Below are 27,572 nucleotides of genomic sequence, written 5' to 3'. Positions count from 1 at the left end.
GTGCACCTGGTTTTGGTCCAGTTTAGTGGGTAGATTAAAGTTCTCCGCCAGTAGGGGTGCCCAATTCAGCTAACTGATCTCACACAAACACACACCCCTTCAACCGCCAAAAAAGGCCTGCCAGAGCAGCTGGTGTACAGAGCTCCAGCTAAGAATAACCCGGACCTTCTGGGGGATAAAGTTACCTTGAAGCCCCCCTGTGCTGTGCTCTGACCTATACCCATGTGAGGCACCAATAACACTGGGTGGGATATTCTGTCTGTTCCACCTCAGCCTACCCAGCCCTTTGCTTAGCTTGGCTCTTTCCTTCCCCTGCTTTGCTTTCCTTTGCCCCACCATCCCCAGAGATCCTCCTCTGCAATGCTGCCGCACTGGCAGCTCCAAATTCTCCAAACACCTGAAAATCGTAAAATTTATGCTTGATTTTTCCATTTTCTTCATTTCTTTTTAAATCTTGGAGAAATTCAGCCTGTGGATTACGCAAGTCAGGAGACAAGACTGTGATCGCCAAGTGGAAATGGAATAATTTACTAACTTGGACACTTTTTACAGATTAGTGGATGCTGATTGGATTCGTACTGAAGCTGTGATTTTCCATTCACTTCTGCATGAGGAGGCTTTGCCCCTAACTCAAAGGATTATAGCTGAAATTGTCTCCATATCACCATGGCTGAAGGTAGGACTGTTACACCTGCATCAGCACTGAAATAAACAACATTTACTGTTTGCTACAGCACAGAAAGCCAAAGTGATATATGCTATGTAATAAATAAATGGCAGTGTTTTGATAGGGTACGTCCTCTTAGGAAAATGTGTTGAAAGTCAGTTGCTATAAATACAGGATATCATGTAGCCGGAGTATTAGTGTTGCTCTCCTGTGACAGACATGACTGCTGCTGGGGCTGACCTCTGGTTTTCAACTCTCTTTGTGACATTTAAAAAATAAGCTTATATTTCTTATGTAATCTGCTCAAACAATTGGTATTTTCCAACCAAAACTTTTGTTTGATGAAGCTTCAGGGCTTGAATGAATTGAGCAATAACAGGCAGTTTTTCCTTCAGAATACATTTGTGATGAAATACTGACACCAACTGTCCATCCTGAATAACTCTGAAGGGACTGTTAAGAGTTTTTTTTCATAACTCAGCATTTGTATTTGAGGAAGTGAATCATTCGTCAGGCATGCTTAGAGTTCATTCACAGTTAGAAGGTGTCTCTAACACCTTGGCACCATGGTCCAAGTTGGAAAGTACAGCAGTGTTGATGATGGCGAGGGTGACGGTGTCAATAAATGCCATCACAAGAATTTTCCATTTTGCGGACTCATGTGCATATGTGTCTGGATAACCTGATGAAACGCCAATAACAGATGATTTCAATCTTTTCTGATCTTTAATCTGACAAGATGTTGCCAAACAGTTTCATTTAATTCACATAATCCCTCAGCATCCGGAAATGAGTTTACTTGTTTTGATGCAACACACTGTCTCCATCGTGTAAAGTTTTAATCCTTTCACAAGGGATATATCCTTCACCTGTCATGGTTTAGCTGTAGTGTGTTGATGATGAGACTGGAAAGGTGGCTATGGATGGACATTATTATCCCAAAACATGCCAGAAGAACGTCAGAGTCAGAGATTTGACTAAACCATGCTACTGTGTTCAAGTTAAAAGTTGTTACTAGTATTAAATTAATGGGAGAACTGATTTTTAAAGCTAGTGGATATTCTTAGTTTGATGTAATATATTAATAGCAGTAGTAAGTAATATTAAGTAAGTAATATTCAAGGTAAAAATATATCAGGAACTTCCACTAATATGTTTTTTATTATTGTTTATCAATTACTGAACCACATCCTCAATTAAAGGCCTTAAAAAAAACTATTTTCTCAATCAACTTTTTACTATGAGCAATGTGGTTCTATACATGGACATGCAATTTTCTGTTAAAGTTGTTGGAACAGTTTTGTTTTTTTATTTTTTCACACGAAAAAAAATTCTGTATTTGTGTTTTGTTTTTGTATTTTTGTTCTTGCTTTTCTCACTTGCCTGAAGTGGGTTGGACTGAAAATGGTGATGTCATTTATTTCTGTGCACCAATCAGAGTTCAAAAACATTTGAATAATAACCTAATGACACTTGTGTGGCTAGTTTACTGATGTTGCCAGCATTGTCAATTAAATGTGATCAAACCACACCCACACAATCCTGATGAAGCAGTTTAGATGAGATTTGAGTGTTAAACTTCTAATAAATAATAACTAAGGATGTTTTTCAGAACTTTAACTATGATATTTGCTTATTCCGTCATAAATATTTAATGTTAGAAAAAAAAACCTACATAAAAGTGAAGTGAAGTTTTTGACAGAGCAGATTTTCAGGAGCCTGACCAATAATTAGACTAGACTACATCAGATTTTTTATATTCTGATATCGATATTTAAGAGTTTTTAGATAATCTCTTAACAATATATTTGCCATTGTTTCATAAATATGATTATTAGTAGATATGTCCTGAGTGGCACATTTTACAGTAAAAAAATAAACATCTCAGCGCCCTCTGGCAGAAAAACTATGTAATTTTGACACATATTTTTGTTATCTCAGTGCCATCATACAAGCAGATGCTGATATATTTGCAATTTGGCCGATATACCGGCCCTGTTGACTTATTGGTCTGCATGGCTCCAGTATTTTCAAAAAGGTAGGCTACACATCCATACATGCTTATGACGGTGTAGGTTAGAAAAGAACACTATACATACATGCGTACAACACTTTCCCAATCATAGTTAACCAGCTGTATGCCACTGTATGTTTGTTATATACAGTGAGAATTGGGTCTGACTGTAAAAGGACAAACCAAATATGTAAGAATACATCGCAAAGTAAAAAATAGCACTTATTCCTACTTGTTCCAGTATAATAGGAAACCAAGCAGCAAAAGTTGACCCCAACAGGACCGTCTTGATAATGTTGAGAGTTATTGTTGTTGTTTTTTTTCACGTAAAGGAGCCCCATCCGCAGCCGGTGGGTCCAATGGAGCAGCTGCACCACAGACGAGCTCTCTCAAGTCCAAAGGTCTGGGTATCCTCGGGAAGCTGAAAATGTCTGCAGAGTTGCTGATTGCCCTGGCTGCTCTCCTGTCCTGGGTGGTGGTGGGAGTGGTGATGTTTGACTTTGTGGAGTACAAGGCAGTCCCTGGTTAGTCACCTCAAAATGGAAAAAAAATCTTTTTAGAATTTCAATCATCAGTCATGCATATTATCACATCATCTGTTATTATTCTCAGACATTCAGCAAATCGTTTCGGACCCTGTGAAAGCTGTAAACGACGCTGTTGATGAAGTATCCAGTCTGCTCAATAAGTTTCAAGGTACATAAGAGAGACAGCATGCATAACACACCTTTTTAGTAGTGCTGAAGCAAGTATTGTATAATACATGACTCTTATTTCTGGGCCCCTAGAATGTGCACCTGATTTAAGTGACCCCAGGTCCGTTGCCACTTACGCAGCTGAGGAAATATCGGAAGCAAAAGATGGATTTGTTCGCCATTTTTCAGATGAGGAAGGTATATGAAAGCACACTCAACCAGAACAAAATGAAGTTGTGAACATTTTAACACACATGTGATGTAACAATGACTCAAACAATCTACTCCCAAACCCACAGGGAACTTCTACCTCAGCTATGTTGACCCTGTGGTTGTCGGTAGACGAGCTTTCCATTCAACTAATGATTTCATGCACGGAGTTGCAGGCACCTTCAGGGACACAATGTGTGCCATTGTAGACACTGTATTGGATACTATATTGGATATAAATAAAGGTAAGTATTCTATATTTGTGACTAAGGAATTTATCTGCCTTCCTTTTTTTATTCACATGCAAATAACATGATAATTACCCTAATAACCTGAGTAAAAAAGACTAATTCAAGTAATTCAATAATTCTTGCCGTTTATGTTTGCCTATATTATTAATACTTTTTTTATTCCTCAGGAAAAGTTGACATTAGCTACATTGACCCGGTGGTCACAGGCAGAGGTGCCTTCAGTGTTATTAATGACTTTGTGTGCGGAGTGGGGGGCTACATCCGGGATGTGCTCTGTGGCATTTTGGACACAATTCTGGGTGTAGTGAAAGGTATTTACGCTCCACATTTAACATCTCTCTAATCTGTAACCTCTTCAGATATTAAAATGACAATTTAACACAGCATACAGTATTGATTTTACATATTTTTTTTCTATTTATTCTTCTCAGGAACCATGGATATTAGCTTCATGGACCCTGTGGTAGTTGGCAGAAATGTCTTTAGTTTTGCTAATGACACCGCGAATGAAATCGTGGACTACATCCAGGGGGTGCTCTCTGTCATCATAGACAGCATACTGGATATTACAAAAGGTACCTGCATCATATTTTAACCTTTGTATTGATTGTGGTGCAATATTGACACAAAACATTACTATGTCTGCATTGTTGAATCCTTATTTGTTGCCCAAATTAATTACTAAATCAAGATTATAACTGTTAGCTTGTGTTTGTCGTGGGTGTAAAATGATTGATTATTGGCCAATATCTTTTCCCATTGGGGTTTAACTGTTTTTTCAAATGTCTGTTAATAAAAAACGATTGAATTTGCTGAATGAAGTAACTCACTGGAGCTTTGGACTGAATGTGTGTTTGTTTGACTCAGGAATCACTGACATTAGCTTCATTGATCCTGTGGCTGTTGGCAGAAATGCCTTCAGTGTTGCTAACGACTTTGTGAGTGGAATATCAGGATACATCCAGGATGTGCTCTGTGCCATCTTTGATGTGATACTGGACACATTAAAAGGTACAGTATTTAAGCATTAACCTAATCTACTAGTATGTGTACCACTGCGATGTATACTCTGCTGTCGCCTGCAAACTGCAGTTTTCACTTTGACTTTTCTGTTGATCAGATATCCAGGATGCTCTGGAATTCAGCCCCATGTCAGCTCTGAAGAGAACAGCAGAAATCACCACCGAACAGATGAACATGCTCGTGAGCTACGTCTCCACATCGCTGTCTGGTGAACAAGGTCTGTTTTAACACATGACGACATATTTACAAATCAGCCGCATTACAATACTATTGCTGGTATATCCAGCCTGCTGTCTTTTGCAGGGCGTCAAATACTGAGGCTTTGTCAAGGCCATCGCCATTCGATACCGCTGCACAAGGCACCCGGTGCCAGTGCGGCGGTGCCCAGTGCGTCTTATACCAGCACGTAGCGCTGGTATAAGACGCACTGGGCGTTCGATTAACTACAAGGTATACCCATCCGCGGTAACATTAAACACTCTGAGATGGTGCGCCGGGAGTGTGGTGACGTAGTTTAAAGTGGATTTAAGGTGGATAGGTCCAACAAACACAAGGCTTTCATCCAGGAGACCGCTGTTTGTGTGTGAAGTTTTACTTTCCCATGTAGTTTTTTCCTAAACCTAAGTGGTTTTGTTGCCTAAACTGAAAGTGACGGCAAGGAGTGTGACAAAGCGGCAGTATGTGACAAGTTGGGATGAGAACTTGTTGGTATATCAATGTGTTTGCATTTTAATGTATATACTCATACTAAGATGTGAATGAGTATGGAAGAAATAGTAAACAATCGGAAGTTGTATTTATTTATGAACAGCAGCTTTAACTGACTCTGTGCTGTGCTGATATTTCAGGGATCGTGCCCGAAGTGTCCATTGACCCCATGAAAGTTGTTGAAGATGCCTTGTTGGAGTTCTCAGACAAGAAAGATGTGTTCGTGGCTTACATGTCGAGCATGCTGGTTGGTGATCAAGGTATGCTTGTTTGCATTAGTTATATAATAACTTAACTAAAGATAAAAATACTATTAAAACTATACTGACACCTGTGTCATATTTTCTTCTCTTGTTTTAGGTGAACCTGTCGCCACACCGGTTGTAAATATTGTAACTGAAAAAGGTTTCACTTTTTATTAAAGTTTTAATACACCTAAAAGTATCTTACAGTATGACTAGAAATTACACCCCATTTGCACATGTCTGTTTTTTCTCTTTGTTTAGATGAAATTGTAGCTTCCTCAGCTGATATAAATCTGCTGCACAGGAAAGGTAAGTTATGACTTTTCTCCATTTTCTTTGCTGTAAAACTAAAATAATTTATTAAAAATGAAGCTAATTGTCTTTCATTACCATATTTCCTTTGAAATGTAGGTGAATTTCTGCCACCTTTTGAAAAAGGTAAGAAAACACCACCATATACGTACGAATGTTTATTTTGGATATGAGCAATGTGTGTTGCCAGCAAGTAGTTGCCTTTCATGCATGTTCGCATTGATTTTTGTTTTTCTTACCACTATGTATCAACTGGTCTCAAGTCTGCCTCATGTCATGTTCAGTATAATACAGCAAGCCTGAAGTACGATGAAATTGTATGTCATTGTTGTTTGAATAAACTCCATTGTTTACTTTAACAAATATTCATCATAATCACTGTATACTTTCATTGTATTAAATGTCTATATAACGATTTGGTGACTGCATCTCTCCCTGACCGTTTGTGGGTTATAACATTTCATGGAACTGCAGTCATGTGTTTTACCATTAAGTTGTTTTTGTTACAGTCATCAAAAAAAAATATTTCTTTGTTATAATGAGCATGAAAATTTGTCTTTAATATGTGTCTTTTGGAGTTGCATTCCTCTGACTGACTTAAAACATTTGTGATATACTTTATGTGTGTATTTATCTGGATTGTTCGTACTGGATGATTTTCGTGTGGAATATTTGATTTTATCTTTGCATGGAATCACACAAGTCTACACCACATGTTTCAAAAGTGAGCCTTCAGAATATCATTAACTACAGTCATTTTGGGCGGTAATATTTGGGGGTGGTGACAGGAGGAAAAAGAATAAGTCTGGTAATATCTCTATATTTTTCTTTTTGCCAACAAATCCCATGAAAAAAATTAAAACCAACAATGAATCCATCAAACTAACAAGTCATGTCTGTGTCCTGATATATCTCATTTCTCTGTGCCATAGGGATGTTGATTCTCACGTTTTAGTTTGAGACTTAGATAAACTTGCTAGCCTAGTAACATTAAGGCTACAAACAACCCATCTAAGTAAGAGACACTCTTTCCATCCAAAAATAATATCTGATGTTCAGTATATAGTATTTACAGTATTTGTTAGAAAAGTTTAGTGTGCGATTAGATTAATCTATTATTCGTACCCATTCCTTCGGTAGACCTCTACTTTTGTCCAAAAAAAATTAAAAACTCCATCAGTGAGCCACATTATTTCACTGGGTTACATTGAACTTCACTATGATGAACATTGTAACACTAGTTTATTTTGAATCAATCTCAAGTACACACTTCTGCTACTCACTAGAGCAAGAAATGTGCATTAATACGTCGCTGAAAATAGTCCCCGACAAATGCACTATTTACTGTTGTTTGAGTAAAGTTTGCTAAAAGGTACAGTGCTCAGCTGTGATTTTTTCACCTGCCCATATTTTAAAAAAAATTAACATTTTATAAAGATTCTTCAGTCCAAATGTCAGAAAATATTAAAAGATGAACTACTGCATTTTTGGTTTTGGTCATTTCCTAAGATTTGTTGGCAGCAAGCTAATTTTAATTATAGGAACAAATGGAGAAAGTCATTAATTGCAGCATGTGGTGTGTACTATATAACGTTATAAATGGTCATTGTTCCCATTTCACCCCATCAAATTCTTCTGTACCTGGAAATAAGTTTGGAGCTGCGTTTTCGTTTAAAGATGTGAAGGTCAGATAAGACAGGTCACGTGGGTTAATGATACAGTTACAGAGATCATGCAAGCTGCCAAAGATGAAGCCGCTGCTGCAGAGTTAAGTGAAGCCTCAAAGATTGAGGAGGAGGAGGAAGAGGAGGAGGAGGAGGTTGAAGCTTCCACTGAAGCCACCAGTGAAGCAGATGAGGAGGAGGATGGTATTCATACGTTTTTTCTCAAATAGTCACATTCATTAGTCAAATACAAGATCAATAACAGGCACTAAATTTGTTGCTATCACATCACTAGTGAAACATGTCGACCTTGAAGAGACTGAACATGAACCATCACGGGAAGAAGAGGGAGAAGAGGTTGATACTGAGGAAGAGGAGATTAAAACGGAGGAGGAGGCAGCACACGAGGAGGAGGAAAAAGAAGATGAGGAAGATGTTGGTACAGAAGAGGAGGAGGAATTGAAAACAGAGGATGATGAAGAAGAACAAGAAGAGGAACCAAACACTGAAGCAGAGGTGATAGAAGCTGAGGAAGAGGAGATCAAAGTTGAAGAAGTTTTGGTAGAGAGGGAGAAAGAGGAGGAAACAAAAACAGAAGATGCAGTAAAAGAAGAGAAGGAGGAAGAGGAGACCAAAATGGAAGATTTGGTAGAGGAGGAGGAGGAGGAGGAGGAGGAGACCAAAATGGAAGATTTGGTAGAGGAGGAGGAGGAGACCAAAGCTGAAGAAGTTTTGATAGAAGGAGAGGAGGAGGAGGAGGAGGACGAGGATGAGGACGAGGACGAGGAGGAGGAAACAAAAACTGAAGAAATTTTGGTAGAAGATGGGGAGGAAGAGGAGGAGGAGACAAAAACTAAGGATGCATTAGAAGATGAGATGGAGGAGGAAGAGGAGGCGGAGGAGGAGGAGACCAAAACAGAAGATTTTGTAGAAGATGAAAAGGAGAAGGAGACAAAAATTGAAGAAGATGCAGTCGAAGATGAGGAGGAGGAAGAGGAGACCAAAACTGAGGATGCATTAGAAGATGAGATGGAGGAGACCAAAACTGAAGAAGATGCAGTCGAAGATGAAGAGGAGGAAGAGGAGACCAAAACAGAAGATTTTGTAGAAGATGAAAAGGAGAAGGAGACAAAAATTGAAGAAGATGCAGTTGAAGATGAGGAGGAGACGAAAACTGACTTTCTGGTAAAAGATGAGGAACTGACAAAAACAGAAGGAGATGCTGATGAGGAGGAGATTGAAGATGAAGATCTTCATGTTGATGAAGAAAGAGACGAAAAAAACATTGAAATAACCGACACTGATGTCAAAGATCAGTTTGTAAAAACTGACCAGGACGATCAAGCTTTAGATCTGGACGATGATGAGGATTTAAAGGAGGACGAAGGAGAAGTGGAGGATGAGGATGAAAAAAATGTCCAACAACTTGATATTAAAATTCTGGCAGCTGAAAAGCTCGATAATGCCAGTGTAGTGCCTGAATCGGATAATGAGGACGAAGAAGAAACAACTGTTCACGATGACCAAGACGAATACTCCGACATCATCGAGGAACTTGATGAAAACAACAACAACAGTGAAAGTAGGAAAACTGGACTCAAACGAAGGAGGAAGGTTCATTTTCCCTTTCAGAGGCTCAGAAGAGTCGGATCCAGAGCGGCTCACAAAGAAGAACATCTTCACAAACATGAGAAAGGTACAACACTCTCATCATTATCATCACATATTTTTCATCCTTTTTTTTCATTATCAGGTAATGAAAATGTTTCTGAATCTTGAGTGTGTTAATAATGACAAATGTAACGTGTGGATATTTATCATCTTAACACTTTCTTAACATGTTTTCAAAGGACCACTCGGTTGTGACGTGATTAATGTTATTAGGGCCTAACAGATATTTGTTCGATGACTGATTTACTGACATGTTTCATATTTTCATTGTGTTGTACTGTTTTAATCATCAAGGTTTTAAACCAACAAAATGATTTTCATCACAAAAGGTTTTTCATTATAGATTAGCGAAACATTTCAACATTTTAGGAAATACTTTTTTTGTCTGCTCTTTTACCCCAAATCAGAGGAGAAGGTAAATAGGATAAATACCTAAACCAGCTTGCAGCAACAACAAGTCACCTCCGTAACTTGTTGTCAGTATAACCTGGGTATTGCAAACAGGAACTGCTAATAGGTAATTCAGCATACTTTTAATGGTGCCAAATTGCCAAATTGTAAACAAATATAGGCTAAAAAATACCAGGGCTCAAGTTGTAGCCCACAATTGAGTTAGTAAACTCGCCCAGACATGTCTGCACCTCAATTTGTGTTGCCCAAGGGGGATGTTGGTCAAGTCAACTCATGTCTTTGCTCATGTCATTGACTGTACTATAGCGTAGCCTCTAAATTTAGGTTTGAGTTCAGTCTGAACACTCTTAGGTTGGGCTTACGTGGCTCTGGGATCATAATACTCCACTTCCTTGTGAGAAACAAGGTCACCTTTGCCATTTATATATCCATGGATGGCTACTAGTCCCATTCTAGAAAAAAAAAGTTTTGTGTGCCTGACCAACATCTGTACTGGACACACAGGGATTAAACTGATATTGATCTTTTCATCTGACTACAGGAAAAATAAGCACATTTCCCAATATGTTGGGGGGTTTCTTTAAGAGACCAATTATAGTCATTGTTTTAATTGGAAAGCAATTAAAGATGGACATAACCAGATCAAATCTAACTAAAGTTTTATTTAGATCAGATCAGAAACTCATCCTGACTTAGGTGTTAATAGCTGCAGGGAAAGAGGATCTTGGGACTAATACAGCACAGCGCTCTTTTCACTGTGCTCTTTTCTTTTTGATGACTCAGTAAAGCAAAATCTATTTCCCCAAGGTGCTAATTATGTACTTAAGTGTTCCCGCTTCAGACCAAACAGTCTTTGCCTTAGGCAGCTAATAGTACAGAGGGCAGCTAGATGGAGCTAACGGACAGAGAAAAACCTTGATAGGTTTCTGGATGAGGGCATGATACAAAAATACATGTATACCTAGTTATTATGACTTTATTGTAGATCTCTACAGTCTAGCTCTAAAACTAAGGTGTGATTGTTTTAACAATATAATATCTAGTTGTGGTGTGGTTTTGATCAGTGTTTTCAACGCTGTAGTGCTTATAGTGCTTATGCAAGCATGATTATTTGTCATGATGACTGGGCTTTTCACACTGCACTTAGCCTGGGGCTAAGGATAGCCGTTGGCTAAGAATATGCAGTGTGAAAAGCCTAATATTACTCTCTGATTACTGGTCAGAACTGCACTGTATGTTGTATTGTATATATTTAAATATGTCTGCATGATATACTTTAGTTCTCAAAGAGGCAAAGGAAAGACATGCAATAAAAGAAGTTAAAGATGCCATTATTAAAGGTAATACTCTTGAAATTGTACACCTTCTTCACTTTGCTTACACCCAATATTATATTATATTTCTTCATGTTTTGATTAAATGCCTGGATTTAGTATAATTTACTGTAAACAAGAAGGTACTCTACGCACATAAGCATCTGATAGTTTTACCTATGAGGATTTATTGCTGCTTACAGACCTCAAAATCACAGAAACTGAAAAGGAGAAAAAAGTGGATGCCAAACTTGAGGAAACCATACAGATAAAACTAAAGGAGGATAAGCTAAAGGAGGAGGTCAAACCCCTTGAGAAGAAACAACCGAAGCCCAAAGGTAATCACACTCAACGGTGAAAGTACAAAATATTGTTCAAATGTGTATATGTGTAAAAATAAAAACAAGGCTGTTACCTTTTGTAGAGTAAATATACAAAATATGAAGTATGTACACAACAGAATGCTGCAACAGTGCTCAACATGTAAAGCAGGTGTATACCACTAGTACATGCTTCTCTTAACAAATTATCAGTATCAGTAACCTCCCCACTTGTACACAAAGGGCACCAGGTACTTTGTCCAGCTTCAAAAGTGCTACAATATCAAGTCTGTTACTGACATCTAAGAGTACATGAAAAACTAACACTTTGATGATTGCTTGCAGAAGAAGAGCCGAAAAAGAAGGAAGAACCTAAGAAACCATCCAAAGAAGAGAAAGAAGTCAAGAAACCTCTCAAAGAAAAGGAAGAAGTCAAGAAACCATCTAAAGAAGAGAAAGAAGTCAAGAAACCTCTCAAAGAAAAGAAAGAAGTCAAGAAACCATCTAAAGAAGAGAAAGAAGTCAAGAAACCTCTCAAAGAAAAGAAAGAAGTCAAGAAACCATCTAAAGAAGAGAAAGAAGTCAAGAAACCTCTCAAAGAAAAGAAAGAAGTCAAGAAACCATCTAAAGAAGAGAAAGAAGTCAAGAAACCTCTCAAAGAAAAGAAAGAAGACAAGAAACCAGCTAAAGAAGAGAAAGAAGTCAAGAAACCTCTCAAAAAAGAGAAGGAAGTCAAGAAACCTCTCAAAGCAGAGAAAGAAGTCAAGAAACCTCTCAAAGAAGAGAAAGAAGTCAAGAAACCTCTCAAAGAAAAGGAAGAGGCCAAGAAACCACTCAAAGAAGACAAAGAAGTCAAGAAACCATCTAAAGAAGAGAAAGAAGTCAAGAAACCTCTCAAAGAAAAGAAAGAAGTCAGGAAACCATCTAAAGAAGAGATAGATGTAAAGAAACCATCTAAAGAAGAGAAGGAAGTCAAGAAACCTCTCAAAGAAGAGAAAGAAGTCAAGAAACCTCTCAGAGAAAGGAAAGAAGTCAAGAAACCATCTAAAGAAGAGATAGATGTAAAGAAACCATCTAAAGAAGAGAAGGAAGTCAAGAAACCTCTCAGAGAAAAGAAAGAAGTCAGGAAACCATCTAAAGAGGAAGAAGTCAAGAAACCTCTCAAAGAAGAGAAAGAAGTCAAGAAACCTCTCAAAGAAAAGAAAGAAGTCAAGAAACCTCTCAAAGAAGAGAAAGAAGTCAAGAAACCATCTAAAGAAGAGAAGGAAGTCAAGAAGCTTCTCAAAGAAAAGAAAGAAGTCAAGAAACCAGCTAAAGAAGAGAAAGAAGTCAAGAAACTTCTCAAAGAAAAGAAAGAAGTCAAGAAACCAGCTAAAGAAGAGAAAGAAGTCAAGAAACCATCTAAAGAAGAGAAAGAAGTCAAGAAACCTCTCAAAGAAAAGAAAGAAATGAAGAAACCATCTAAAGAAGAAACAAAAGAAATGAAGTCTCTCAAAGAGAAGAAGTCACCCAAAAAAGGAGTAGACTTGAAACCTTCAAAGGAAGAGAAACTGAAAAAGCCTCAAGAGGAGAAAGTAGAGAAAGAGATGAAAGAAGTAAAGGAAGACAAGAGGCCTTCTAAGGAACGGAAAGAAGTGAAAAGGCCTTCTGTGGAGGCAAAACCGCACAAAAAAGAACTGGCAAAAGAAGAGAAAGAACCAGCAAAGCCTAAAGAGGCCAAAGAAGTTAAAAAGCCTCCCAAAGAAGAGAGAGGTGTAACAAAGCCTGCAAAAGAAGAACCAGAAAAGCTCTCCAAAGAGAAGAAACAACCAGATAAGCCTTCTAAAGAAAGGGCAGTACCAAAGAAGCCCTCTAAAGAAAAACAAGAACCAGAGAAACCTTCTAAAGGCGAAAAAGAACCAACAAAACTGTCTAGAAAGGGAGAGACAGTACTGAAGAAGCTCTCCAAAGAACAAGACCAAGAGAAACCTTCCAAAGACAAGAAAGAGGTCAAGATGATTCCCAAGGAAGAAAAGGAACCAAAGAAGATCTCTAAGGAAGAAAGAAAACCACCAAAGCATGATAAAGAAGAGAAAGAAATCAAGAAGACTCACAAAGACAAAGAACCTGTTAAGAAGAAAGATACTAAGACAGGTATGCATAGGCCAGCAATGCAGTGTTTTTGCAATTACACAATATAAGGATCCATATTCCCAACTAATCCATTAACAATAGTAAGAGTCTACAGCCATGCTAGCTGCTCAGTGAGGCTATACTACACAGTGGTGCTTTGAGTGCTCACATCATAATGCTTACATGCTCACATATGACAATGCTAGTATGTTGATGTTTAGCAGGTATAATTCACATGAGCGTATCTATGTCCCAGGGTCCTATGTTCCCGACATTGTTGGGATGTTCTCAACATGCTTGTAAAACTGAGGTTTCGCACAGAGACCAAAACCGTGGTACCGCCATCTGACTTCCGTTGCTCCTAAAATAGTGTTATTATGGTAAGGATGGCCTCTGAGAGAGGGAAATTAGGTTACCACTGTTTTTCACGCTGCGGCTCACGCTACCACAGTCTTGGAAAGGGAGGGGTGAGCGGAGGGGTACTCGGTTTCAATCTGCAACCACACCACTAGATGCTGCCTAATCCTACACACTGTCCCTTTAAGGAGACTTATTCTGTTTTATGTTCTAAGCTATATTTTTTCCCTACATCAAATGTTCAATGTATGTTTCCCTAGATCAATATGTTGAAATCACCTACCTACAGCTTATATCCTACTGATGTTACACTCCTTGAAACTAATGCCCTCAAATTAGTGGGCAAGACACTTTTTCCTGACTTTAGACATTGATAGCTCAACAGTGGCTGCAATGGATTTCTACCATTCAAACAGCATTTGAAACGTCTATCTCCCTTTGTTGCAACTCTAACTGCGAAGATAGCCCTTGCCATTCTCTTACAATGTTAGTTTATATCGAGAACATAGGGCCCTAGGAACGTAGGGAGGACCCCCATGTTGAATATTCACTAGTTTAGCATGTTAACATGCTAATATTTGCTAATTTGCACTAAATGTAAAGTACAGCTAAGGCTGATGGGAATTAAATTAGTATTACAGGTATTTGTAGAGGTATTTAAAGAAGGCTAAATAGATTGGTAGGTTTCTTTTGTTCAATGAAGGGTATATTTATTTATTCTGTATAATTTATGTGAAACTGTTCAATTCGTTTTGCCTTTTTATTTCAGACGCTGGACTCAAAAAGGCTGCAAGGAAGATTAAAATAGTCAAGAAGAAGGTTGCGTCTGTCCTGAAGAAGGAACATCTTAATGTTACAAAAGCAGGTGAGATAATGCAGTATATAGAAGAACAAGTCACGGTGACATTTTATCCTTGTCGTTGATATTTTATCAATTTTGCAGTGACAGCTTAAACCAGTAGTTTAAATGGAACAAAAAGAGAGACTGTCCTCACCTGAAAATTACATTATTGGTCAATTGTGTCGCTTTCTGCTGTTTATTTCAGCTGATGTACCCATGAGGGCAGTAAAGATGGTGAAAGCTGCCAAAAAGCAGATAGTTCCTGTCCTGAAAAAGGAGCAAATGAATGTTACAAAAACAGGTAAGTAACAGGCCAGAGTCAATATAATGATATGTTAACTTAAAGCTATAAACTAAACAACTTGACAAGTATAAATCTGGCATATCTAGTGACAGATTGGGTTCCACCATCTTTTAACACAGCACTGTCCTTGTCTAATAGGAGAATAATTATAGTTTGCAAATAAAGTGCAACCATTACATGTCTAATGGGAAGCTAAGATGAGATATTGAATTATTTTTTTTAATATTCTCCAATAATAGAGGTTCCTAAAGTTCCTAAGGTGAAAGCTAAACCAGAACCTGCAAAGAAAGGTAAAAGCATGCTTTTAATCTTTTGTGTTAATTGTCAATTAATTTGTCGTAAATTGAATCTGATGTTTTTTTAGCTGGTTAGATGCTCCATAACCTATATCTTGCCAATCATTAATCAGACCATTTAATAATGAAAATATATTTAGATATTATCCATAGTTTTGGTGTGCTGACATTAACTTTTCATTTGTAGAACATGTTAAAAGTTATATACAGTATTCAAAGAAATTGTCACATAATAAACACTTATCTTTATATAAACCTAAAACTTAAGGGCTTGTCGATGTCATAATTTTCCACCAGTGGCAGCTCCCAAGGAGTCCAAGAAGGAACCAAAGGAAAAAATCAAATCTAAACCTGTAAAACCAGGTAATGCAAAGCCATCCATTGAGCCATACTGTGAGCACTGCTAAAGAAAATGTTATGATACATGTACAGTTTGTCATGACAACATAATATCTGTAAGCATTAGTTGTACTTATGTACTTAATCATAGAAGAACCCAAAGAGAGGCCCGACTGGAGCCTAAAAGAGGCTAAATAGATTAATAGGTTTATTTTGATCAATGAAGGGTATACTTTATTTATTTATTCTGTATAATTTACGTGAAACTGTTCAATCAGCTTTTCCTTTTTATTACAGATGCTGGACCCAAAAAGGCTGCAAGGAGGATTAAAGTAGTCAAGAAGGAGATTGCGTCTGTCCTGAAGAAGGAACATCTTAATGTTACAAAAGCAGGTGAGATAATACAGTATGTAGAAGAACAAGTCACAATGACATTTTATCCTTGTGGTTGATATGTGATTCATTTTGCACTGACAGCTTAACCCAGTAGTTTAAATGGAACAAAAAGAGAGACTGTCCTCACCTGAAAATTACATTATTGGTCACTTTCTGCTTTTCATTTCAGCTGATGAACCCAAGAAGGCAGTAACGGTGATGAAAGCTAACAGAAAGCAGATAGTTCCTGTCCTGAAAAAGGAGCAAATTAATATTACAAAAATAGGTAAGTAAGAGGCCAGAGTCATTGTAATCATATGTGAACTAAAAGCCATGAACAAAACAACTTGACAAGTATAAATCTGACATATCTAGTGACGGATTGGGTTCCACCATCTTTTAACACAGCACTGTCCTTGTCTCATAGGAGAAGAATTATAGTTTCCATAAAGTGCAACCATTACATGTTTAATGTGAAGCTAAGATGAGATATTGAATTATATTTTTGAATATTCTCCAATAATAGAGGTTCCTGAAGTTCCTAAGGTGAAAGCTAAACCAGAACCTGCAAAGAAAGGTAAGAGCATGCTTTTAATCTTTTGTGTTAATTGTCAATTCATTTGTAGTAAATTGAATCCGATGTTTTTTTAGCTGGTTAGATGCTCCATAACCTATATCTTGCCAATCTTTAATCAGACCATTTAATAATGAAAACATATTTAGATATTATGCGTAGTTTTGGTGTGCGGACATTAACTTTTTATTTATTGAACGCGTAAAAAGTTATATACACTACAGTATTCAAAGAAATTGTCACACTTATCTTTATATAAACCTAAACCATAAGGACTTTTTGATGTTATAATTTTCCACCAGTGGCAGCTCCCAAGGAGCCCAAGAAGGAGCCAAAGGAAAAAATCCAAACTAAACCTGTAAAACAAGGTAATGCAAAGCAATCCATAGAGCCATACTGCGAGCATGGCTAAAGATACTGTTATGATACATGTACAGTTTGTCATGACAACACAATATTTGTAAGCATTAGTTGAAATTATTTACTTACTCATAGAAGAACCCAAAGAGAGGCCCGACTGGAGCCTAAAGGAGGTTAAACAGATTAATATGTTTATTTTGTTCAATGAAGGGTATACTCTATTTATTTATTCTGTATAATTTATGTGAAACTGTTCAATCAGCTTTTCCTTTTTATTTCAGACGCTGGATCCAAAAAGGCTGCAAGGAGGATTAAAGTAGTCAAGAAGGAGGTTTCGTCTCTCCTGAAGAAGGAACATCTTAATGTTACAAAAGCAGGTGAGATAATACAGTATGTAGAAGAACAGGTCACAATGACATTTTATCCTTGTGGTTGATATGTGATTCATTTTGCACTGACAGCTTAACCCAGTTGTTTAAATGGAACAAAAAGAGAGACTGACCTCACCTGAAAATTACATTATTGGTCACTTGTGTCGCTTTCTGCTTTTCATTTCAGTTGATGAACCCAAGAAGGCAGTAACGGTGCTGAAAGCGAACAAAAAGCAGATAGTTCCTGTCCTGAAAAAGGAGCAAATGAATGTTACAAAAACAGGTAAGTAACAGGCCAGAGTAGATATAATGATATGTTAACTTTATGCTACAGTGTGTGAGATTAGGCGATATTTATCGTAAATCAAGAGGAGTAGAGCAGTATTTAAAACTGCTGTTCTAATAATTGTACATTTATATTATATTTGAAATATAAATCTCATTAGGCATTCTTTTATCTTGGATTGGGACTTAAGTAATGTAATTAAGAGGTTCAAGGCAAAACAATATGATAGGTATTAATCTAACATGTCAAGTGACAGATTGAATTCCACCATCTTGTAACATAGCGCTGTCCTTGTCTCATAGAAAAATAATTATAGTTTTTATAAAGAGACACCAGTACATGTCTAATGTGAAGCTAAGATTAACTAATGAATTTTTTTTTTTATATATATTCTCCAATAATAGTGGTTCCTGAAGTTCCTAAGGTGAAAGCCAAACCAGAACCTGCAAAGAAAGGTAAGAGCATGCTTTTAATTTTTTGGTGTTAATTGTCAATGCATTTGTAGTAACTTGAATCTGATGGGGTTTTTTTTAAATGTTTAGATGCTCCATAACCTATATCTTGCCAATCTTTAATCAGACCATTCAATAATGAAAATATATTTAGATATTATTCATAGTTTTGGTTTGCTGATACTAATTTTGATTTGTAGAACACATAAAAAGTTATATATTCAAAGAAAGTGTCACATCATAAACACTTATCTTTATATAAACCTAAAACTTAAGGCTTTTTGATGTCATCATTTCCACCAGTGGCAACTCCCAAGGAGCCCAAGAAGGAACCAAAGGAAAAAATCAAAACTAAACCTGTAAAACCAGGTAATGCAAAGCCATCCACAGAGCCATACTGATAATAATAATACATGTATATTACATTTAAAAGGCCCAGTCACTGTTTTATCTTGGATTGGGACTTACATATTGTAATTAAGATGTTCAAGTGACAGACTGAATTCCACCATCTTTTAACTGAGTGTTGTCGTTGTCTCATAAAAGAAGAATTATAGTTTCAATGAAGTGCCATGTACCATTACATGTTTAATGTGAAGATAAGATGAGCTAATGAATTATATTTTTGAATATTCCCCAATTATTTCCTGAAGTTCCTAAGCTGAAAGCCAAACCAGAACCTGCAAAAAAAGGTAAGAGCAAGCTTTTATTCTTTTGTGTCAATTCATTTGTAAAAGTAACTTGAATGTGATGGTTTTCTTTAGCTGTTTAGATGCTCCATAACCTATAATATCTCACCAATCTTTAATCAGACCATTCAAGAATGAAACTCCTAGTTAGATATTGTGCATATGTTTTGTATGCTGACACTAACTGTTTATGTGTAGAACATTAACAGTTATACAACTGAAGACAGTGTCGCATAATTAACACTTATATAAACTTTATATAAACCTAAACCTTAAGGGCTTTTTGATGTTATAATTTTCCCCCAGTGGCAGCTCCCAAGGAGCCCAAGAAGGAACCAAAGGAAAAAGTCAAACCTAAACCTGTAAAACAAGGTAATGCAAAGCCATCCATAGAAGCATATAGTATGGCTAAAGATACTGTTATGATACATGTACAGTGTTCATGACAATACAATATCTGTAAGCAGTTGCGCTTAGTAGATGTACTTACTCATAGAAGAACCCAAAGAGAGGCCTGACTGGAGCCTAAAGGAGGCTAAATAGATTGATAGGTTTATTTTGTTCAATGAAGGGTATATTTATTTCCTCTGTATAATTTACAGTATGTGAAACTGTTCAATCAGCTTTTCCTTTTTATTTCAGACGCTGGACCCAAAAAGGCTGCCAGGAGGATTAAAATAGTCAAGAAGGAGGTTGCGTCTGTCCTGAAGAAGGAACATCTTAATGTTACAAAAGCAGGTGAGATAATACAGTATGTAGAAGAACAGGTCACAGTGACATTTTATCCTTGTGGTTGATATTTGATCAATTTTGCACTGACACAGCTTAACCTAGTTGTTTAAATGGAACAAAAAGAGACTGTCCTCACCTGAAAATGACATTATTGGTCACTTGTGTCACTTTCTGCTTTTCATTTCAGCTGATGAACCCAAGAAGGCAGTAACGGTGCTAAAAGCGAACAAAAAGCAGATAGTTCCTGTCCTGAAAAAGGAGCAAATGATTGTTACAAAAACAGGTAAGTAACAGGCCAGAGTCAATATAATGATATGTTAACTTAAAGCTATAAACAAAACACCTTGACAAGTATAAATCTGAAATATGTAGTGACAGATTGGGTTCCACCATCTTTTAACACAGCACTGTCCTTGTTTCATAGGAGAAGAATTATAGTTTGCAAATAAAGTGCAACCATTACATGTTTAATGTGAAGCTAAGATGAGATATTGAATTATATTTTTGGATATTCCCCAATAATAGAGGTTCCTGAAGTTCCTAAGGTGAAAGCCAAACCAGAACCTGCAAAGAAAGGTAAGAGCATGTTTTTAATTTTTTGGTTAATTGTCAATTAATTTGTAGTAACTTGAATCTGATGGGTTTTTTAGCCATTTAGATGCTCCATAACCTATATCTTGCCAATCTTTAATCAGACCATGCAATAATGAAAATATATTTAGATATTATGCATAGTTTTGGTTTGCTGATACTAACTTTTACTTATAGAACACATAAAAAGTTATATATTCAAAGAAAGTGTCACATCATAAACACTTATCTTTATATAAACCTAAAACTTAAGGGCTTTTTGATGTCATCATTTCCACCAGTGGCAACTCCCAAGGAGACCAAGAAGGAACCAAAGGAAAAAATCAAATCTAAACCTGTAAAACCAGGTAATGCAAAGCCATCCATAGAGCCATACTGATAATAATAATACATTTATATTACATTTAAAAGGCACAATCACTGTTTTATCTTGGATTGGGACTTACATATTGTAATTAAGATGTTCAAGTGACAGACTGAATTCTACCATTTTTAACTGAGTGTTGTCGTTGTCTCATAGAAGAAGAATCAAGTTTCAATGAAGTGCAACCATTACATGTTTAATGTGAAGCTAAGATGAGCTAATGAATTATTTCTTTTTAATATTCCCCAATAATAGAGGTTCCTGAAGTTCCTAAGGTGAAAGCCAAACCAGAACCTGCAAAGAAAGGTAAGAGCATGCTTTTATTCTTTCATGTCAATTCATTTGTAAAAGTAACTTGAATGTGATGGTTTTCTTTAGCTGTTTAGATGCTCCATAACCTATAATATCTCACCAATCTTTAATCAGACCATTCAAGAATGAAACTCCTAGTTAGATATTGTGCATATGTTTTGTATGCTGACACTAACTGTTTATGTGTAGAACACATACAAAGTTATACATTCAAAGACAGTGTCACATAATAAACACTTATATAAACTTTATATAAACCTAAAATTTAAGGGCTTTTTGGTGTTATAATTTTTCACCAGTGGCAGCTCCCAAAGAGCCCAAGAAGGAACCAAAGGAAAAAGTCAAACCTAAACCTGTAAAACAAGGTAATGCAAAGCCATCCATAGCAGCATAGAGCATGGCTAAAGATACTGTTATGATACATGTACAGTGTTCATGACAATACAATATCTGTAAGCAGTTGTGCCTAGTAGATGTACGTACTCATAGAATAACCCAAAGAGAGGCCTGACTGGAGCCTAAAGGAGGCTAAATAGATTGATAGGTTTATTTTGTTCAATGAAGAGTATATTTATTTCTTCTGTATAATTTATGTGAAACTGTTCAATCAGGTTTGCCTTTTTATTTCAGACACTGGACTCAAAAAGGCTGCAAGGAGAATTAAAGTAGTCAAGAAGGAGGTGGCGTCTGTCCTGAAGAAGGAACATCTTAATGTTACAAAAGCAGGTGAGATAATACAGTATGTAGAAGAACAGGTCACAGTGACATTTTATCCTTGTGGTTAGTATTTGATTCATTTTGCTGTCCTCACCTGAAAATTACATTATTGGTCACTTGTGTCGCTTTCTGCTGTTCGTTTCAGCTGATGAACCCAAGAAGGCAGTAAAGGTGCTGAAAGCTAACAAAAAGCAGATAGTTCCTGTCCTGAAAAAGGAGCAAATGAATGTTACAAAAACAGGTAAGTAATAGGACAGAGTCAGTATAATCATATGTGAACTTAAAGCTATAAACAAAACAACTTGACAAGTATAAATCTGACATATCTAGTGACAGATTGGGTTCCATCATCTTTTAACACAGCACTGTCCTTGTCTCATAGAAAAATAATTATAGTTTCGATAGAGAGCAACCATTACATGTTTATTGTGAAGCTAAGATGAGCTAATGAATTATCTTTTTTAAATATTATCCAACAATAGAGGTTCCTGAAGTTCCTAAGGTGAAAGCCAAACCAGAACCTGCAAAGAAAGGTAAGAGCATGCTTTTAATTTGTTGGTGTTAATTGTCATTTAATTTGTAGTAACTTCAATCTGATGGGTTTTTTAGCCATTTAGATGCTCCATAACCTATATCTTGAAAATCTTTAATCAGACCATTCAATAATGAAAATATATTTAGATATTATGCATAGTTTTGGTTTGCTGATACTAACTTTTATTTGTAAACACATAAAAGTTATATATTCAAAGAAAGTGTCACATCATAAACACTTATCTTTATTTAAACCTAAAACTTAAGGGCTTTTTGATGTCATCAATTTTCAGCAGTGGCAACTCCCAAGGAGCCCAAGAAGGAGCCAAAGGAAAAAATCCAAACTAAACCTGTAAAACCAGGTAATGCAAAGCCATCCATAGAGCCATACTGATAATAATAATACATGCATATTACATTTAAAAGGCACAGTCACTGTTTTATCTTGGATGGGACTAAAATATTGTAATTAAGATGTTCAAGTGACGGATTGAATTCTACCATTTTTAACTGTGTTGTCGTTGTCTCATAGAAGAAGAATCAAGTTTCAATGAAGTGCCATGTATCATTACATGTTTAATGTGAAGCTAAGATTAGCTAATTCATTATTTTTTTTTATATTCTCCAATATTAGAAGTTCCTGAAGTTCCTAAGGTGAAAGCCAAACCAGAACCTGCAAAGAAAGGTAAGAGCATGCTTTTATTGTTTTGTGTCAATTAATTTGTAGAAGTAACTTGAATGTGATGGTTTTCTTTAATTGTTAAGATGCTCCATAACCTTTAATATCTCACCAATCTTTAATCAGACCATTCAAGAATGAAACTCCTAGTTAGATATTGTGCATATGTTTTGTATGCTGACACTAACTGTTTATGTGTAGAACACATAAATAGTTATACATTCAAAGACAGTGTCACATAATAAACACTTATATGCACTTTATATAAACCTAAACATTAAGGGTTTTTTGGTGTTATAATTTTCCACCAGTGGCAGCTCCCAAGGAGCCCAAGAAGGAACCAAAGGAAGAAATCAAACCTAAACCTGTAAAACAAGGTAATGCAAAGCCATCCATAGAAGCATAGAGTATGGCTAAAGATACTGTTATGGTACATGTACAGTGTTCATAACAATACAATATCTGTTAGCAGTTGTACTCACTAGATGTGCTTACTTATAGAAGAACCCAAAGAGAGGCCTAAATAGATTGATAGGTTTATTTTGTTCAATGAAGGGTATACTGTATTTATTCCCTCTGTATAATTTATGTGAAACTGTTGAATCAGGTTTGCCTTTTATTTCAGACGCTGGACTCAAAAAGGCTGCAAGGAAGATTAAAATAGTCAAGAAGAAGGTTGCGTCTGTCCTGAAGAAGGAACATCTTAATATTACCAAAGCAGGTGAGATAATACAGTATGTAGAAGAACAAGTCACAGTGACATTTTATCCTGACTGTCCTCACCTGAAAAGGACACTATTGGTCACTTGTGTCGCTTTCTGCTTTTCATTTCAGCTGATGTACCCATGAAGGCAGTAAAGGTGCTGAAAGCTAACAAAAAGCAGATAGTTCCTGTCCTGAAAAAGGAGCAAATGAATGTTACAAAAACAGGTAAGTAACAGGCCAGAATCAATATAATGATATGTGAACTTTATGCTACAGTGTGTGAGATTAGGCGATCTTTATCGTGAATTAAGAGGAGTAGGGCAGTATTTAAAACTACTGTTCTAATAATTAAACATTTATTTATTAAGAGGTTCAAGGCTAAAGAACATGATAGGTATCAATCTGACATGTCAAGTGACGGACTGAATTCCACCATCTTGTAACATAGTGCTGTCCTTGTCACATAAAAAATATATATAGTTTCCATAAAGTGCAACCATTACATGTCTAATGTGAAGATAAGATTAGCTAATGAATTTTTTTTTTTTTATATTTTCCAATAATAGAGGTTCCTAAAGTTCCTAAGGTGGAAGCCAAACTACAACCTGCAAAGAAAGGTAAGAGCATGCTTTTAATTTGTTTGTGTTAATTATCAATTCATTTGTAGTAAATTGAATCTGATAGTTGTTTTTATCCGTTGAGATGCTCCATAACCTATATCTTGCCAATCTTTAATCAGATCATTCAATAATGAAAATATGTTTAGATATTATTCATAGTTTTGGTTTGCTGATACTAATTTTTATTTGTAGAACACATAAAAAGTTATATATTCAAAGAAAGTGTCACATCATAAACACTTATCTTTATATAAACCTAAAACTTAAGGGCTTTTTGATGTCATCATTTTCCACCAGTGGCAGCTCCCAAGGAGCCCAAGAAGGAGCCAAAGGAAAAAATCCAAACTAAACCTGTAAAACCAGGTAATGCAAAGCCATCCATAGAGCCATACTGTTAATAATAATACATTTATATTAAATTTAAAAGTTACAGCCACTGTTTTATCTTGGATCGGGACTTAAATTTGTAATTAAGATGTTCAAGTGACAGATTGTGTTGTCGTTGTCTCATAGGAGAAGAATTATAGTTTGGATGTAAAGTGCCATGTACCATTACATGTTTAATGTGAAGCTAAGATGAACTAACACATTTTTTTTTAAATATTCTCCAACAATAGAGGTTCCTGAAGTTCCTAAGGTGAAAGCCAAACCAGAACCTGCAAAGAAAGGTAAGAGCATGTTTTTAAATTGTTGGTGTTAATTGTCATTTCATTTGTAGTAACTTCAATCTGATGTGTTTTTTAGCCATTTAGATGCTCCATAACCTATATCTTGAAAATCTTTAATCAGACCATTCAACAATGAAAATATATTTAGATATTATGCATAGTTTTGGTTTGCTGATACTAACTTTTATGTGTAAACACATAAAAGTTATATATTCAAAGAAAGTGTCACATCATAAACACTTATCTTTATTTAAACTTAAAACTTAAAGGCTTTTTGATGTCATCATTTTTCAGCAGTGGCAACTCCCAAGGAGCCCAAGAAGGAGCCAAAGGAAAAAATCCAAACTAAACCTGTAAAACCAGGTAATGCAAAGCCATCCATAGAGCCATACTGATAATAATAATACATTTATATTACATTTAAAAGACACAGTCACTGTTTTATCTTGGATTGGGACTAACATATTGTAATTAAGATGTTCAAGTGACAGATTGAATTCCACCATTTTTAACTGTGTTGTCGTTGTCTCATAGAAGAAGAATCAAGTTTCAATGAAGTGCCATGTACCATTACATGTTTAATGTGAAACTAAGATTAGCTAATTCATTATTTTTTTTTATATTCTCCAATATTAGAAGTTCCTGAAGTTCCTAAGGTGAAAGCCAAACCAGAACCTGCAAAGAAAGGTAAGAGCATGCTTTTATTGTTTTGTGTCAATTCATTTGTAGAAGTAACTTGAATGTGATGGTTTTCTTTAATTGTTAAGATGCTCCATAACCTTTAATATCTCACCAATCTTTAATCAGACCATTCAAGAATGAAACTCCTAGTTAGATATTGTGGATATGTTTTGTATGCTGACACTAACTGTTTATGTGTAGAACACATAAATAGTTATACATTCAAAGACAGTGTCACATAATAAACACTTATACGCACTTTATATAAACCTAAACCTTAAGGGTTTTTTGGTGTTATAATTTTCCACCAGTGGCAGCTCCCAAGGAGCCCAAGAAGGAACCAAAGGAAGAAATCAAACCTAAACCTGTAAAACAAGGTAATGCAAAGCCATCCATAGCAGCATAGAGCATGGCTAAAGATACTGTTATGGTACATGTACAGTGTTCATGACAACACAATATCTGTTAGCAGTTGTACTCACTAGATGTGCTTACTTATAGAAGAACCCAAAGAGAGGCCTAAATAGATTGATAGGTTTATTTTGTTCAATGAAGGGTATACTGTATTTATTCCCTCTGTATAATTTATGTGAAACTGTTGAATCAGGTTTGCCTTTTTATTTCAGACGCTGGACTCAAAAAGGCTGCAAGGAAGATTAAAATAGTCAAGAAGGAGGTTGCGTCTGTCCTGAAGAAGGAACATCTTAATATTACCAAAGCAGGTGAGATAATACAGTATGTAGAAGAACAGGTCACAGTGACATTTTATCCTGACTGTCCTCACCTGAAAAGGACATTATTGGTCATTTGTGTCGCTTTCTGCTTTTCATTTCAGCTGATGTACCCATGAAGGCAGTAAAGGTGCTGAAAGCTAACAAAAAGCAGATAGTTCCTGTCCTGAAAAAGGAGCAAATGAATGTTACAAAAACAGGTAAGTAACAGGCCAGAATCAATATAATGATATGTGAACTTTATGCTACAGTGTGTGAGATTAGGCGATCTTTAAAGTGAAACAAGAGGAGTAGAATAGTATTTAAAACTACTGTTCTAATAATTATACATTTATTTATTAAGAGGTTCAAGGCTAAACAACATGATAGGTATCAATCTGACATGTCAAGTGACGGACTGACTTTCCATCATCTTGTAACATAGTGCTGTCCTTGTCACATAGAAACAAATTTATGGTTTCCATAAAGTGCAGCCATTACATGTCTAATGTGAAAATAAGATTAGCTAATGAATTTTTTTTTTTTTTAATATTCTCCAATAATAGAGGTTCCTAAAGTTCCTAAGGTGGAAGCCAAACTACAACCTGCAAAGAAAGGTAAGAGCATGCTTTTAATTTTTTTGTGTTAATTGTCAATTAATTTGTAGTAAATTGAATCTGATGGTTTTTTTTTACATCTTTAGATGCTCCATAACCTATATCTTGCAAATCTTTAATCAGACCATGCAATATGAAAATATGTTTAGATATTATTCATAGTTTTGGTTTGCTGATACTAATTTTTATTTGTAGAACACATAAAAAGTTATATATTCAAAGAAAGTGTCACATCATAAACACTTATCTTTATATAAACCTAAAACTTAAGGGCTTTTTGATGTCATCATTTTCCACCAGTGGCAGCTCCCAAGGAGCCCAAGAAGGAACCAAAGGAAAAAATCCAAACTAAACCTGTAAAACCAGGTAATGCAAAGCCATCCATAGAGCCATACTGATAATAATAATACATTTATATTAAATTTAAAAGTTACAGCCACTGTTTTATCTTGGATCGGGACTTAAATTTGTAATTAAGATGTTCAAGTGACAGATTGTGTTGTCGTTGTCTCATAGGAGAAGAATTATAGTTTGGATGTAAAGTGCCATGTACCATTACATGTTTAAGGTGAAGCTAAGATGAGCTAATACATTTTTTTTTAAATATTCTCCAATAATAGAGGTTCCTGAAGTTCCTAAGGTGAAAGCCAAACCAGAACCTGCAAAGAAAGGTAAGAGCATGTTTTTAAATTTTTGGTGTTAATTGTCATTTCATTTGTAGTAACTTCAATCTGATGGTTTTTTTAGCCATTTAGATGCTCCATAACCTATATCTTGAAAAT

At 36.0% G+C, this 27,572-nt stretch overlaps 1 protein-coding gene across 1 annotated transcript in view; it reads left to right on the top strand.

Moving 5' to 3' along the window:
* Window positions 1-230: 230 nt before the first annotated feature.
* si:ch211-266g18.10 (titin) overlaps window positions 231-27,572 on the top strand; it is a 47,679-nt gene continuing 20,337 nt past the window's right edge. Inside the window, exons 1-57 of the mRNA XM_037746467.1 lie at window positions 231-676; window positions 3,014-3,205; window positions 3,294-3,377; window positions 3,470-3,574; window positions 3,676-3,831; window positions 4,005-4,148; window positions 4,269-4,412; window positions 4,705-4,848; window positions 4,958-5,077; window positions 5,709-5,828; window positions 5,929-5,973; window positions 6,075-6,122; window positions 6,225-6,251; window positions 7,847-7,993; window positions 8,085-9,485; window positions 11,152-11,211; window positions 11,388-11,522; window positions 11,850-13,637; window positions 14,743-14,838; window positions 15,020-15,115; window positions 15,358-15,408; window positions 15,712-15,777; window positions 16,051-16,146; window positions 16,319-16,414; window positions 16,655-16,705; window positions 17,005-17,070; window positions 17,344-17,439; window positions 17,621-17,716; window positions 18,124-18,174; window positions 18,475-18,540; window positions 18,825-18,863; window positions 19,167-19,232; window positions 19,503-19,598; window positions 19,780-19,875; window positions 20,118-20,168; window positions 20,465-20,530; window positions 20,803-20,853; window positions 21,159-21,224; window positions 21,490-21,585; window positions 21,722-21,817; window positions 22,059-22,109; window positions 22,404-22,472; window positions 22,745-22,795; window positions 23,101-23,166; window positions 23,415-23,510; window positions 23,624-23,719; window positions 24,061-24,111; window positions 24,412-24,477; window positions 24,732-24,782; window positions 25,077-25,145; window positions 25,419-25,469; window positions 25,775-25,840; window positions 26,090-26,185; window positions 26,299-26,394; window positions 26,740-26,790; window positions 27,091-27,156; window positions 27,411-27,461. Of these exons, the coding sequence (XP_037602395.1) occupies window positions 667-676; window positions 3,014-3,205; window positions 3,294-3,377; window positions 3,470-3,574; window positions 3,676-3,831; window positions 4,005-4,148; window positions 4,269-4,412; window positions 4,705-4,848; window positions 4,958-5,077; window positions 5,709-5,828; window positions 5,929-5,973; window positions 6,075-6,122; window positions 6,225-6,251; window positions 7,847-7,993; window positions 8,085-9,485; window positions 11,152-11,211; window positions 11,388-11,522; window positions 11,850-13,637; window positions 14,743-14,838; window positions 15,020-15,115; window positions 15,358-15,408; window positions 15,712-15,777; window positions 16,051-16,146; window positions 16,319-16,414; window positions 16,655-16,705; window positions 17,005-17,070; window positions 17,344-17,439; window positions 17,621-17,716; window positions 18,124-18,174; window positions 18,475-18,540; window positions 18,825-18,863; window positions 19,167-19,232; window positions 19,503-19,598; window positions 19,780-19,875; window positions 20,118-20,168; window positions 20,465-20,530; window positions 20,803-20,853; window positions 21,159-21,224; window positions 21,490-21,585; window positions 21,722-21,817; window positions 22,059-22,109; window positions 22,404-22,472; window positions 22,745-22,795; window positions 23,101-23,166; window positions 23,415-23,510; window positions 23,624-23,719; window positions 24,061-24,111; window positions 24,412-24,477; window positions 24,732-24,782; window positions 25,077-25,145; window positions 25,419-25,469; window positions 25,775-25,840; window positions 26,090-26,185; window positions 26,299-26,394; window positions 26,740-26,790; window positions 27,091-27,156; window positions 27,411-27,461 (7,663 nt within the window). The 5' untranslated portion in view covers window positions 231-666. The remainder of the gene's footprint in view (window positions 677-3,013; window positions 3,206-3,293; window positions 3,378-3,469; window positions 3,575-3,675; window positions 3,832-4,004; window positions 4,149-4,268; window positions 4,413-4,704; window positions 4,849-4,957; window positions 5,078-5,708; window positions 5,829-5,928; window positions 5,974-6,074; window positions 6,123-6,224; window positions 6,252-7,846; window positions 7,994-8,084; window positions 9,486-11,151; window positions 11,212-11,387; window positions 11,523-11,849; window positions 13,638-14,742; window positions 14,839-15,019; window positions 15,116-15,357; window positions 15,409-15,711; window positions 15,778-16,050; window positions 16,147-16,318; window positions 16,415-16,654; window positions 16,706-17,004; window positions 17,071-17,343; window positions 17,440-17,620; window positions 17,717-18,123; window positions 18,175-18,474; window positions 18,541-18,824; window positions 18,864-19,166; window positions 19,233-19,502; window positions 19,599-19,779; window positions 19,876-20,117; window positions 20,169-20,464; window positions 20,531-20,802; window positions 20,854-21,158; window positions 21,225-21,489; window positions 21,586-21,721; window positions 21,818-22,058; window positions 22,110-22,403; window positions 22,473-22,744; window positions 22,796-23,100; window positions 23,167-23,414; window positions 23,511-23,623; window positions 23,720-24,060; window positions 24,112-24,411; window positions 24,478-24,731; window positions 24,783-25,076; window positions 25,146-25,418; window positions 25,470-25,774; window positions 25,841-26,089; window positions 26,186-26,298; window positions 26,395-26,739; window positions 26,791-27,090; window positions 27,157-27,410; window positions 27,462-27,572) is intronic.

The sequence above is a fragment of the Sebastes umbrosus genome, chromosome 16 (assembly GCF_015220745.1).
Source record: "Sebastes umbrosus isolate fSebUmb1 chromosome 16, fSebUmb1.pri, whole genome shotgun sequence".
NCBI classification, from domain to species: Eukaryota; Metazoa; Chordata; class Actinopteri; order Perciformes; family Sebastidae; genus Sebastes; species Sebastes umbrosus.
This window is presented reverse-complemented; position numbering and strand designations above follow the sequence as displayed.